The sequence below is a fragment of the Bos grunniens genome, chromosome 21 (genome assembly GCF_055505025.1).
Source record: "Bos grunniens cultivar Pamir isolate PY7600 chromosome 21, Bosgru_T2T1.0, whole genome shotgun sequence".
NCBI lineage: Eukaryota > Metazoa > Chordata > Mammalia > Artiodactyla > Bovidae > Bos > Bos grunniens.
This window is the reverse complement of record NC_141185.1, coordinates 55,468,389-55,483,244: the sequence shown is the minus strand read 5'-3', so window position 1 is coordinate 55,483,244 and position 14,856 is coordinate 55,468,389. Positions and strand designations below refer to the sequence as shown.

Below are 14,856 nucleotides of genomic sequence, written 5' to 3'. Positions count from 1 at the left end.
GTGATGAAAATGCCAGCTGTCATCTGCCGAGGGCTCACTCTGCACCAGGCGCTATGTGGAGTTCCAATCAACCCTCCCCACAACCCTATGAGGTAGAGCTTTTTTTTTTTAATTGTCCTTATATAATACAGATGGAGAAATCAAAGCTTAGAAAGGCTGGGTGTGGGCTTCCTCGATGGCTCCATGGTAAAGAATATGCCTGCCAGTGGAGACAAATTTGATCCCTGGTCTGGTAAGCTCCCACGTGCCACGAAGCAACGAAGCCTGTGTGCCAGAACCACTGAGCTTGTACTCCAGAGACTGGGAACCACAACCACTGAAGCCCACCTGCCCTAGAGCCCGTGTTTCGCAACAAGAGGAGCCACTGCAGTGAGAAGTCCATGCACCGCAAACGGAGAGTAGCCCCAGTAGCTGCAAATAGAGAAAAAGCCTGCGCAGCAACGAAGATCCAGCACAGCCAAAAACAAATAAGTAAAATTATATTAAAAAAAAAAAAAAAAAAGGAACTGGAAAGGCTGAGTGCCTTGCCTACATCCACAGAGTTGAAGACCAGAACATAGGCATCCAGATGCCAAGGGCTCTGCTCTCTCCCTCTTGACGGGAAGGCCTTTGTTTCGGGCTCTCTAGAGGGTTCTTAATGGATAATTCCTCTGCTCTGGGCAGTGGGTAAGATGACCAGCTCTTCTGATGGGTGGCAACTTGGCTTTTGGAACACTGGTGGTCTCTAACCTGGAGGCCTTGACATCAACCAAGCAGCAATAGCCAGGGCACTTGAATGGACCAGACGCTTTTGTGCAGGTACATGCTGGAGAGGAGAAAGCGCACACTCTAGTGGGCTTGCTGAATCTCACTATTTCTACTTACTAGCGTGTGATATTAAATCCCACTCTTGCTACTTACTAGCATGTGATGCTGGGAAAGTTACTCACCCCCCCTGACTCTTAGTTTCATCATTTGCAGAATAAAGATGATAGATAGCCAAGGACAGTGGTTACCAGGCTGAGAGGTAATGAACCAGCATCTCCTGACACATAGTAGGCTCTTACGTATTGGAGCACTTAATCTTGAACTTTTAGGGGTATATTTATGTCAATGGGAATTTTAAGGTATAGATTTTTTTTTCATTTAACAATGCATTGTAAAGATCTCTCAAAATTACCACACATTATATTAATGCTACGTAATATTCCATTTTAGGGATTACATAAATTTTTAGCTAGTTTCTTAAGTCTTGTATACTGAGGTATTTTTTAATCTTTTTATTAATATCAACACTTCTGAGAAGAGCTTCCTAGTAGCTCAGTCACTGGATATAAACAGTATTTTTAAAGTAAATTCCTATATGGAGAAATTTTGCATGGCACTAATGCACAATTAGGGCTTCCCTAGCGGCTCAGTAGTAAATAATCCATCTGCCAATGCAAGAGATGTGGGTTTGATCCTTGGGTGGGGAAGATCCCCTGGTGAAGGAAATGACAACCCTCTCCAGTATTCTTGCCTAGAAATCTCATGGCTGGAGGAGCCTGGTGGGCTATAGTCCGTAGGGTCACAAAGAGTTTGACAGAACTTAGGGACTAAACAACAGCAATGCACAATTATATGCCTTCTGATGGTTATTAACAAGTAGGAGTCTAATTTACCAGTGTCAGTTTCCATTGCTATCAGGGGTGTGAAAATGCTTGGTCTTCAAACCCATCTACTCCAACAAAAGGTACAGATTTTTTTTTTTTTAAGTACAGTGTAGAAAAACAGGGTGATGTTGAAAGCATCTTTATGCAAACAGGAGAAGAGAAAAGGAAGTCACACCACCCTGGAGCTGAGCAAGACTGTTTGCACCAATCCCTTACTGTTTTCCTTCACCTGCTGCCAAGCACTGAATGAAAACAAAAGACGGGAAAGGGGAAATACAGTATTTCCCCCCTCTGTCTCTGGGCCCCATAAAGCTGCCAGATGTGAGCCAGCAGGGGGAGAGAAAGCCTGGCAGCTGTTTGGGAGAAGGAAATCAGAAGCACGTGGACAGTCATATTTTAGATAGGAAGTTAGTGACTGCTATACGGCGAGAAAGCACTCCTGGGAGAGGGGCGGCCCTGGGGGAGGCGGGCGTTTGTGTGAAAGTGAGGCGACTCGCTCCCTGCGGGCTTGTGTCTGCAGGCAGAAAGCCAGTATGTGCTCACAGTTCCTGAGACAGGGCTAGGACCCACCTGTGACAGCATCAGCGCACACCGGCCGCTTTGGAAGGGGCGGGCGGGGCGGGTCTGCAGAAGGCAGGGATCTGAAGAACCAGGAAAATCACGGCTGACTATTCTGGGAAGTATTGATTTTTTTCCCCTCTGTTTCAATTATCCAGTGGACGGTGGCAGGGAGAGAAATAACAGGCTGAGAAGAAACTACTCAGCCTTGGAGCGGGCTGCCCTCAGGACCGGCCAGCCTCATGAGCAGAGCTTCGGCCTGGTTCTGGGAGCTCTTGCGGAGACAGTGAATGCTTGACACCAGCCTGAGACACATCTTTTCTTTTTCAAATTTGTAAAAATTGAAGCAGAGTTGCTTTGTGGGCTTGCCAGATGGAGCTAGTGGTGAAGAACCTGCCTGTCAGTGCAGCAGACATAAGAGACCTGGGGTCGATCCCTGGGTTGGGAAGATCCCCTGGAGGAGGGCATGGCAACCCACTCCAGTAGTCTTGCCTGGAGAATCCCATGGACAGAGGAGCCTGGAGGGCTACAGTCCATGGGATCACAAAAAGTCAGACCAGACTGAAGTGACTTAGCACATATATGTAATTGTTTTACAATGATGTGTTAGTTTCTGCTGTACAATGAAGTGAATCAGCCAAATGTATACATACATCCGCTTCCTCCCACCCCTCTATCCCTGCCAACCCCTCTAGGTCATCACAGAGCATCAAGCTGGGCTCCCTGTGCTATAAAGCAGATTCCCACTATATATCTGTTTTACACATAATATGTATACATATCAATGTTAGTCTCTCAATCTGTCCCACCCTCCCCTTTCCCCCACCCCACGTCCACACTGGATGTTCTCTACAGGTATGTCTCTATTCCTGCCCTGAACATAGGTTCACCTGTATCCGTTTTCTAGATTTCACGGATATACATTAATATATGATATTTTTCTCTTTCTGACTTATTTCACTCTGTATGACAGACTCTAGGTCCACCCACATCTCTGCTAATGATCCAATTTCATTTTTCTGAGGCGCTTCCTTACTCTACCTATCTCAACAATGAATAGTATTTTTAAGACGCCTCTTGGCCATTGAAGCTGACTATCACCCCCTCTGGCCTGGCAATTGTCACAACTCAGCATTATCGAAACAAAAGCTATGACAAACCTAGATTGCATACTAAAAGCAGAGACACCACTTTGTCAACAAAGGTCCATATAGTCAAAACTGTGGTTTTCTCCAGTAGTCACGTACAGATGTGAGAGCTGGACCATAAAGGCTGAGCACTAAAGAATTGATGCTTTTGAACTGTGGTGCTGAAGAAGACTCGAGAGTCCCTTGGACTGCAAGGAGATCCAACCAGTCCATTCTAAAGGAAATCAACCCTGAATATCCATTGGAAAGACTGATGTTGAAGCTCCAATACTTTGGTCACCTGATACAAAGAGCCGACTCATTGGAAAAGACCCTGATGCTGGGAAGGACAGAAGGCAGGAGGAAAAGGGGGCGGCAGAGGATGAGATGGTTGGATGGCATCACCGACTTGATGGACATGAGTTTGATCAAGCTCTGGGAGATGGTGAGGGATAGGGAAGCCTGGTGTGCTGCAGTCCATGGGGTCATGAAGAGTTGGATATGACTGAGCGACTGAATAATGACAACAAGAATTACTGACGTTAAAGGGGAGTTCTCTATGTGGATTGGCAAAGCATGTGTGGTAACATTACCCTACATCTGCACGTGGGTCTCCTCCTCTGAGAATGAGGATCTCACCTCCCTTCCTGTGGTGTTACACGTGGCCATCACCACAGAGTTTTGCCAGTCAAATGTGAGTGAGGAGACACATGTCACTTCCATGTGGCAATATATATAAGCCGGTGCATGACTCCTATGTTCTTTTTTTTCCTGCTTGATTGTGAAGCATGTGCAGTTCTCCCAAAGATGATGCCTAAGAAGCTATAATGAACAAAATATTCTTGCTGACCTGATTCGGGTATATAACACAAGCAGGAAATAAGTCTTTAGTATTCCCAAGTCACTGACATCTTGAGGGTGTTTGTTACTGCAGCATAACTCAGCCTACTCTGACTGGTACAAATGGCTTGTGTGTGCACACATGTGTGCTAAGTCACTTCAGTCTTGTCCAGCTCTTTCCGGCCCTATGGACTGTAGCCCACCAGGCTCCTCTGTCCATGGGATTCTCCAGATAAGAATACAGGAGTGGGTTGCCATGGCCTCCTCCAGGGGATCTTCCCCACCCAGGGATTGAACCCATGTCTTAGGCAATAAAAATTCCTAACTTTTAAGAAAAGTGGCGCTGGGTAGGCTTAGTATAACAAAGGTATTCTTTTAGGTCCAGGTAGAGAAGGCAATGGCACCCCCTCCAGTACTCTTGCCTGGAAAATCCCATGGGCAGAGGAGACTGGTAGACTGCAGTCCTTGGGGTCGCTAAGAGTCAGACACGACTGAGCAACTTCACTTTCACTTTTCACTTTCATGCATTGGAGACGGAAATGGCAACCCACTCCAGTGTTCTTGCCTGGAGAATCCCAGGGACAGGCGAGCCTGGTGGGCTGCCGTCTATGGGGTCTCACAGAGTCAGACACGACTGAAGTGACTTAGCAGCAGTAGCAGAGGGAAAGGTGTAGAAATCTATTTCTCTTTCTATCTGGTTCTAATTAGTGTTTTGATTTTAAACATGGCTGCAGTTTCAGCCTTTTGACGAAGGCTGCTCTCAGAAGGATGCTCAGAATACAAGTGAAGAACATCAGTTTGTCTCATTTACTTAGAATGCATCAAATTGCCAATGAATCTAGAACTGTGGATAAAGAAAGGTATTGAAAAGGATGGGGATGGAATCAGGGTCCTGGGCTGTGCAAACGCCTGGCATCCCCAGGAGACTCTGTGAATACCCTGGCTAAGCTCCCTCCAGTCACTTGCCTGCCCCTTGGTCATTTCAGGCACCAAAAAAAAAATGCTGGGAAGGAGCAGGGGGAGCCACACCCGGGTCACCGTGAGGCCAGTGCGTGGTGGGTCTGCCTTTGCACAGGTGTCTGCAGGCTGGTTATTGTTTTTGTCTAGTCACTCAGTATTGTCTGACTCTTGTGATTCCACACACTGTAGCCTGCCAGACTCCTCTGTCCATAGGACTTCCCAGGCAAGAATACTGCAGTGGGTTGCCATTTCCTTCTCCAGGGGATCTTCCTGACTCGGCGCTCAAACCCACATCTCCTATACTGGCAGGCAGATTCTTTACCACTGAACCACTGGAGCAGGCTTGTTAGGATTCCTGACTTACACAATTCATTGCTCTGACTCTTCTACTCATGGAATCCAAGGTTGGGAGGGCTTTGTGGTTTCGTTGGGTTGTTGAACAAGCTTTCAGCAGCTGCTTTCCCCTCTGCTGAAGGTCACACAAACATATGGGCTTTGTTGAGAATTCCCGCCAGTTCCAAGGCCTGCTACCATTGTAGGTTCAAAAAAAGGACTTCCCAGCAACAAGTTTAAACCAGCTGAAAACTAACTAACTAACCAAGCCACCCATGGGGATACCAAGACCGTGAGAAGAACAGATCAAAGCAAACTGGGAATATTTACTTAGTCTGGGGCCATTCTGATGTGTAAGCAACACTATGGCTCTCTGAGCAGGTTTTCTTTTTGTTCCCTTCAGCCCATTTACCTATTTTTCTAACCTATTTTGCAAAACTTTTGCTATGGGACTCAAGCATTCCAAAAGTATCATTATGTTACAGACCGAATTAGAAGCTGGAGGCAGGGAGGAGCTGAGGGTGGAGGGCAGCATGGACTGTTCCAAACCCCAGCTGCTGGGCTAATTAGTCCAACACGAAGGAATCTGGCGGCAGCAGCCAGAGTTGCAGGGGTCTCTGCTCGTCAACATTTTTATGAAGCCAGTAGATGAATCTGCCTTTTGGCAGCTGCAGACGCTGTGCAGCTGTGGCGAGGAGGGCTTTGGGGGGCCTGAGGCCATGTTGTACGGCCGTGTTGGCCAAGCCAGGTCATCTCAGCAAAGCCTCTGTTCACGAAAGGGGGCAGCCTTCTAGTTAAATGCCTGGAGATGTTTCAGGGAAGCGAGCTGCCCAACTGGGGTCAGACTGGCCTGAGCTTTGACTCCTAGTATCTATGGAAGTGAGTTCACTCTCTGTTCCTCATGACACCTAATTATACTGTGTGTTCACTAACCCCCAGGCACTGTGTCAACTTCTCTGTGTGATTAACTCATGTCATCCACACACAGACCCATGAGGACAAATGTCCCCAGGATCACACAGCCCATAAGGGGTCCAGCTGGGATCTGAGTGGAGGTCTGGTCCCCATGTTCCAACTCAGAACTCCTAATCGTTGCAAGAGGAGATGGCCACCTCATCTGATAATGCAGTGGTCTCCAACCTTTTTGGTACCGGGCACTGGTTTCAGATAAGATGATTTTTTCATGGATCTGGGGGATGTGAGTGATGGGGAACAGCTATAAATACAGATGGAGCTCACCTCCTGCTGGGTGGTCTGGTATTAACAGGACCACTACCGGTCCATGGCTCAGGGGTCAGGGTGTTAACGGGCTGGCATTAGGACCCACCCTCTCGTGGGAATGCTCCGCAGTTCCAATGAGGCGCTCGATGTATGGCTTCAAATATTAGTGAGTTCATGGCTGCCACTCATCAGGCTGTGAAGCCTCCACTGAGAAAAGTGGTAGGGCTTTTCTACACGTACACCTCTTGGATTGGGCACATCCTACCCTCTCTCTAGGCGTCAGTTTCCTTGTTTATGAAAGGCAAGACTTGGAAGAGAATTATGTCTGAGGTTCTTCCCAGCTCAGGGATGCTGGTATCCCACTCTTCTACCAAGTCCTTCTTTCTTCTATGTTTTGCTTTTCACTCATCTCAGTTCTACAAGCATATTCCAGAAAGGAACTTCTGCAGGCACCATCATTCCCTCCCCGCTAGCCTGGGCAAGGAGGTTTCTATCCTTAAGGAGAAGGGTCAAACGAGCCACACACACTCCCATGCAGACGACAGGCAGCAGCAACGGCAGAATTCCTTTGTCTGAGTACCCCCGGGGGAGGTACTCACGGTGTACCTCGGCTCCACAGCTGGTCTGTCCCGACAACCACTTGCCTCCCCCACACCCCCCAGCTTCATCAACACACAGATTCCAACTGGGCTCCCTCATGTGTCTCACCTTTTCTGTAAGGTCAAAACTGTGGCTTTTCTAGTAGTCATGTACAAGATGTGAGAGTTGGACCATAAAGAAGGCGAGTGCCGAAGAATTGATGCTTTTGAACTGTGGTGTGGAGAAGACTCTTGAGAGTCCCTTGGACTGCAAGGAGATCCAACCAGTCCATCCTAAAGGAGATCAGTCCTGGGTGTTCATTGGAAGGACTGATGTTGAAACTGAAGCTCCAATACTTTGGCCATCTGATGCAAAGAGCTGACTCATTGGAAAAGACCCTGATGCTGGGAAAGACTGAGGGCAAGAGGAGAAGGGGATGACACAGGATGAGATGGTTGGATGGCAGTTTGAGCAAACTCCGGGAGATGGTGAAGGACAGGGAAGCCTGGCATGCTGCAGTCCATGGGGTCACAAAGAGTAGGACAAGACTGAGCTACTGAACAACAATTCCTCAACCACTGCCAGACTGCCTCGTGGAAGCCACAGTCTCTTTTCCAGCTGCCCCAGAACAAGGGCCTTCCAGGGACCTGCCTTGCCCACCTCACACAATTCCCAGGCTACTGCTTTTCCCAGTCCCTTGCCCAGCTCTCTGCTTGAATTTCAGAAACACATGGCTGTGTGTGTGGCCTGTGCATTCATGACGGGTGCACAGCCCTAAAGAGGTGCTCTGTCTTAGTCGGTGAGGAAGACAGGGAAGGGTCATCCTGAGAGAACTGAAAACCTGGTCCTTGAAATACAGCACTGATCCACTCGTAGATAGAGTGACAAGTTTCAGGCACAAGAGGGGAAAAACTAAAATCCGGGGGGCTTCCCAGGTGGTGCTAGTGGTAAAGAACCCGCAGCCAATGCAGGAGACATAAGAGATGCGAGTTTGATCCCTAGATAGAGAGGATCCCTGGAGGAGGGCACAGCAACCCTCTCCAGTATTGCCTGGAGAATCCCAGGGACAGAGGAGCCTGGCGAGCTACCGTCCATGGGGTCGCAGAGTCAGACATGAATGAAGAGACTTAACACCCTGCAAACTGTGGAATTCTGACTGGGTCCTAACAGAATAAATTGTATTCCTGTGCCCTCTGCTGGTAAAGAGCAGCACCAGCCCTCCTGGAGCCTGCAGAAAGGAGGCAGACAAAGAGGGTGACTCACGGGCATCCATCTGTCCCTAGAGTTTCATCAGATTGGAAGTCCACTGTTACTCATGAGGGGGGAGGCAGCCATCAGCAGGATGCCCAGACGGAATGGAAACGTGCCCATCCGTCTCAGGCACCGGAGGCTTCAAACTGCCAGTGAGCAGAGGATGCCACTGCCTCACCTGGGCCTGAAGGGTGAGGACAGGTGTGGCGCAGAATGGGCGGGGACGACACCCCAGCCTGAGCAAAGGAACAGCTACCCAGCGGACTGAGAGTGGACAGGCGGTGCCCCGTCCAGCCACCTGTGTGCCTCTCGGCCACTCCAGGCTCTGAGGAAAAGATGTTATTTCATTCCCAAGAAGAATCTTAGTGAGAGGGCGGGGTCTTAAAGTGGAAACACCCACCCATTGCTCATGGATCTGGGTTTTCTATAGATACACCTCTCAGATTGGGTACACCCCTTCCCAGGTGGCGTGAGTAGTAAAGAATCCACCTGCCATGGCAGGAGCCACAGGAGCCCCAGGTTCAATCCCTGGGTCGGGAAGATCCCCTGGAGGAGGGCATGGAAACCCACTCCAGTATTCTTGCCTGGAGAATCCCATGGACAGAGGACCCTGGCAGGCTACAGTCCATAGGGGTCACAAAGAGTTGGACACGATTGAAGTGACTTAGTATGCCCATACTTCCCCTCTCTAGGAATCAGTTTCCTTGTCTATAAAAGGAAGGAGTTGGAAGAGAGTGAAGTCTGAGGTTCTTTCTGGCTCAGGGATGCTGGTATTCCCCAAGCCTGGATCCACAGGGGCCCTGCCAATACACTGAGGGCAAAACTGGCTGCCTGGATACTTGCTTTCTCATCCCAGGCAGCCTTCCCCATGCTCTGGGAGGTTCCCTCTTCCTTCCCTTCCTTCGAGACTCCTGTCCTGTCCTGCCTTTGGTGCAGGGCAGAAGTGGGCTTTTTGTCCATAGGCAAGATGGGAGCTGACTCTCACCTGTGTGGTTTCTCTGACCAGGTCACCCCCTCATCCCATTCGCTAGGAATAGGATCAAAGCGCCAACCCAAAGCTACAAAACTGCAGCATTCAATCACCTCCTGAACAGACCCAGTGCTCTAAAAGAATAAATAAATAAGGCTGCATTTGATTTTTTTCCCCCTCCGTTTGGAAATTTGTAACATCATTAGTTACCAGTAAATATATCAGTGGAACTAATGGAGTGAATCACAAAGTGACTTGACTGGATTTAAAACCACATAATGTCTTTGGGGTGAATTAGTAAATTTAGCACTGTCGAGAGATGATGAATGGAGAACCGGGGGACTGAGAGTTCTTATTGATCCTGGGAATAGATCAGGATGAGAAGAAGGGGAATGGCTTCCCACGCTGTTTTCAGAGAGGAAGGGAATGTGGCTTCTCGGCTTGCTAAGTTGCATTGGAACACAGCGCCCTTCTGCAGGCGTGTGGTTGAGTTGTGACCACATATGGTGGGGTCCCAGGCGGCGCTAGTAGTAAAGAATCTGCCTGCCAGTGCGAGAGCCGCAGGAGACATAGGGGGTTAGATCCCAGGGTCGGGAAGATCCCCTGGAAAGGGAAATGGCAACCTGCTCCATATTCTTGCCTAGAGAATCCCATGGACAGAGGAGCCTGGTGGGCTCTAGTCCATGGGATCAGAGAATCAGACACGACTGGAGCGACTAAGCAACAGTTTGGTGGGCAGTGCTTAAGACAGCCTCCAGTGATCCCCACCTCTGGAATTCATGTCCTTGTGGAAGGATTCCTTCTCCCCAGTGTAGACAGAAACAAGTGGCTTGCTTCTAACACAAAATGCAGCAGAAGCAACAAGGTGTCACTCCCGAGGCTAGGTTCTCAAAAGACTGCGGCTTTGTCTCAGGGGCTCTCACCCTATCCTGGGCTGTCTGCTCCCCAGAGGCCGTGCTGAGGTCAGCCCTGCAGAGAGGCCCATGGGAGCCAGCCTCAGAGTCCACCTGCCCAGGGCTGCCAACAGCCACTGGGGCTGCTTGGAAGCAGAGCCCCTCCAGGTGCGCTTTCTCATGATTTGAGACCAGGTCAACTCCTTGACTGCAACCTCATAAGAGACCCTGAGCTGGAACCAGCCAGACTGAGGGTGGGAGGAGAAGGGGGCGACAGAGGATGAGATGGTTGGATGGCATCACCAACTCGATGGACATGAGTTTGAGCAAAGTCCAGGAGAAGGTGAAGGATAGGGAAGCCTGGTATGCTGCAGTCCATGGGGTCGCAAAGAATCAGACACGACTCAGTGACTGAGCAAAGCTGCTCCTGGGCTCCAGACCCAGAGAAATAAACTGAGATAATAACTCTTGCTTAAAGTCACTAACTTTGGGGTAATCTGCCATAAAGCAACAGATTAACACACCAGGCAGCTTGCTGGGGCCACTGAAATGTGAGTAGAAACAATGCATGTCATTTCTGAGGCAGAGCTGGTTTCTTGGCAACTGGGCAGGCAACAGTCAGATAAAACTTCTGTGAGCCTGGGTCTTGGAGGGACTACCAGGGGCCAGTCCCACCCTCTACTCACCCCAAATACCACTAACCTGCACTGGATATTCAGTACAGCTGAGAAACAGACTTTGGTTGCATAAAATCACCTTGATTTGGGAATTTCCTGTTACCATTGCATAGCCTGGGGCTTCCCTGGTGGTTCAGAATCTATCTGCAATTCGGGAGACCTGGGTTCGATCCCTGGGTCGGGAAGATTCCCCTGGAGAAAGAAATAGCAACCCACTCCTGTATTGTTGCCTGTGAAATCCCATGGACAGAGGAGCCTGGTGGGTTACAGTTCATGAGGTTGCAAAACGGTCAGACACAACTTAGTGACTACTCAACAACAACCGCATAGCCTAGTCCATATAGACTAGCATGCTATTCAATCCAGGGCCACAGACTGGTTGGTACTGGTGAGTGGCCTGGTAGGAACTGGGGTGCATAACAAGATGTGAGTGGCTGGCAAGTGAGCGAAGCTCCATCTGTATACACAGTTGCTCCTCATTGCTCACGTTGCCATCTGAACTCTACCTCCTGTCAGATCAGTGGCAGCATTAGACTCTCATTGGAGCGAGAACCCTACTGTGAACTGCACACGAGAGGGATGGATGTTGTGTGCTCTTTATCAGAATCGCCCTGAAACCATCCACCCCTGCTCACTGCCGGTCCACGGAAAAACTGTCTCCCACAAAACCAGTCTTTGGTGCCAAAAAGTTTGGCAACTGCTGTGCTAAAGCAGGGCACCCAGAGGAGGCTGAAAAACACGTTTAATCTTCCCATTAAGAACACTTCAAACACATAGGTTTGAAGTATGATATACTTCCTTTAGGGTTTCCCAGGTGGTGACAGTGGTAAAGAACCCACCTGCCAATGCAGGAGATGCAAGAGACATGGGTTCGATCCCTGGGTCAGGAAGATCCCCTGGAGGAGGGCATGGCAACGCACTGCAGTGTTCTTGCCTGGAGAATCCCACGGACAGAGGAGCCTGGCGGCCTATAGTCCATGGGGTTGCACAGAGTCGAACACAACTGAAGCGACTTAGCACACAGCACATGTTTTCTTTAAAGCCCACCACAACAGTGTCTTATAGAAACAATTTTCAAAGCCGGTCTCCTTGATCCCATGTGTACATTTGCACTTAGGTGCTCCAGTTTAAGAAACAGGGTCCTCTTATGGGTTCATGGACCAACGTTCAGTGGCCATGTGTGTTTACCGGGCATTTCCACATTTGTCCCCTCACTTACCTTCCAACAGTCCTGAACGCAGATATAAGTTCTGTTACCCTGAATTTACAGATGAGGAAAATTCAGATTTGAAGAATGAAATCAACTCCAGGGGGTTATTAAGCCTCTAGGCAGACATGAGCAGAATACAGGCTTGAGTCCAGGCCCTCTGAACCAACACTCACCATCTTTTCTCTAATCTCAAGGGGGCCACCAGCTAGAGAGGAGGTTGCATTAAATAGTTGCTTCTTAGTAGGAAGGCTTTAGAACTCAGAGGGCTGGGGCTCCTTTGTGAAGGGGAAAGGGCTTATGTGTGGGGCTTAGAAATTGAGATAAATTCCTTACTTGTGTCAATGAAGACTGCATCCACATAGATTTTGGTACAGAAAGAGCCCAGGATAAATCCACAGGCTGGTCCAAACACCAGCATCGTGAACAGGATTCCTGAAAGAAGATGAAACCAAGATTAGATTAAAAGCAGAAGACATTCAATGAGCAAAACTGTCAAAGCGTGAGAAAACTGTTTTACATTGATCAGATGAGAGCTTTGATTAGACAAATGATATCAGAGGAATTAGTCTAAATATCCTAGAGGGGAAAGCTACTATTTTAATTTTTGGAAACCCTATTGAAGCACTATCACACAGGAATTCTATAGCTTCCGTAGGTTGCTCTGAAATATTTCTAGGCCCCCAGTACATGTACTTTTTGGAGAAGGCAATGGCACCCCACTCCAGTACTCTTGCCTGGAAAATCCCATGGATGGAGGGGCCTGATAGGCTGCAGTCCATGGGGTCGCTAGAGTCAGACACAACTGAGCGACTTCACTTTCACTTCTCACTTTCATGCATTGGAGAAGGAAATGGCAACTCACTCCAGTGTTCTTGCCTGGAGAATCCCAGGGACAGGGGAGCCTGGTGGGCTACTGTCTATGGGGTCACACAGAGTCGGACATGACTAAAGCGACTTAGCAGCAGCAGCAGCACACGTACTTTTAGAGGACTCCACCCCATGTCACATCAGACCAATAAAATATATCCACGTTTACCATGAAAATTTTTTTTTTCGGCCATAAACATTTTGGGAAGGATTTTTATCATTTTGCACTCACATTGATTTAGCTTTATGTAATTCACTTAATTTACAGTTGGCAAAGACGTCTCAGCCCTTATTGTGCACACTCAGGAATTCTTATGAAGTGAGAAAAGTTGAAGCCACAAATTATTCTCCAATGTAATGAAATGTTTATGGGCATTAAATTTAGCACATAACAAAGCTGACATAATGGCATGCTTTGAGCACATTTAATTAGACATTTTATTAATTTCAGTTTTGCGGGCCCCTCCCACTCGTATTTTTGGAATTGCTCTCTGTTGTTGCTGTAACAGCTGTTCAGGACTCAAGCTCTTTCATAGGACTTGAGAAGATGGTACCAGGCATGTGCCTAAGCACTGGGTTCACAAAAAAACTCATTCTGGTTTTTCTTTAACAGCGTGTGGGAAAACCCCAACAACGTTTCTGGCCCACCTGATATGTATCTAATAGATACAGTACCTGCAATTTTGCACAAAACTTTTGGTTCATTCTGGAAAAAACAATGAGCCCAAACTAAAAAGCCATCATTTGGTTCTCCACGTAACCAAATTTCAACTTGAGCACTGACAGTTCACAAGGCCCTAGGAATAAAACTAACAGTAAAGAAGTGCTTTTTTCTTAGGAAGCTGGTTACCTGTGGGGGCAACAAGCAGACAGCCTGGAGGGTGCAGGCTAACAGGTCTATGTGGGCACATCTAACAGGCCTATGTGGGCACATCAAAAACAGGGTAGGAGATGGATTTGACCAGAGGGAATCTGAGCTCAGTGGAGGGTAATTCTGGTTTGCTCACAGAGTAGACTAACTCAGCCTGAAATCTCCAGAGATGGATCTGCTCAAATACTTATTCACTCAATCAATACTTATTGAGTTCCTTTGCACCAACCAGCCTTCTTAGGGAGAGGACTCAGTGTTGAAACAAACAATATAAAATCCAAACCTTCCTGGAGCTCACTGACTTGGAAGGGAGAAGAAAACAAAACTAAAGAAACCAAGGGACTATTACACAGCCATAAAAAGGAATGGAATGGTGCCTTTTGCAGAGATGTGGATGGACCTAGAGTCTGTCATACAGAATGAAGTAAGTCAGAAAGAGGAAAACAAATACCATACATTAATGCATATATGTGAAATCTAAAGAATGCTACAGGCGATCTTATTCACAAAGAAGAAAGAGAGACACAAACAGAGAACAAACATGCAGATACCAAGGGGGACGGTGGGGTGGAATTAATTCAGAGACTGGGATCGACATACATTCACTATTGATGGAGAAGGAAACGGCAACCCACTCCAGCATCCTTGCCTGGAGAATCCCATGGACAGAGAAGCCTGGGGGCTACAGTCTATGGGGTCACACAGAGTCAGATGCGATTGAAGTGACTTAGCACAGCATGGCACATACCATTGATACTATGTATGAAATTAGTAACTAACGAGAACCTACTGTGTAGCACAGGGAACTCTGCTCAGTGCTCTGTGGTAATCTAAACGGGAAGGAAACCTAAAGAAGAGGTGATGTATG

General features: G+C 48.1%; 1 protein-coding gene across 2 annotated transcripts in view; it reads right to left on the bottom strand.

Annotated features, from left to right (window-relative positions):
* SLCO3A1 (solute carrier organic anion transporter family member 3A1) overlaps positions 1–14,856 on the bottom strand; it is a 374,786-nt gene that overhangs the window by 77,537 nt on the left and 282,393 nt on the right. For both annotated transcript variants that reach the window (XM_086365341.1, XM_086365340.1), the window contains exon 3: positions 12,584–12,682. In XM_086365341.1, the coding sequence (XP_086221467.1) occupies positions 12,584–12,682 (99 nt within the window). The remainder of the gene's footprint in view (positions 1–12,583; positions 12,683–14,856) is intronic.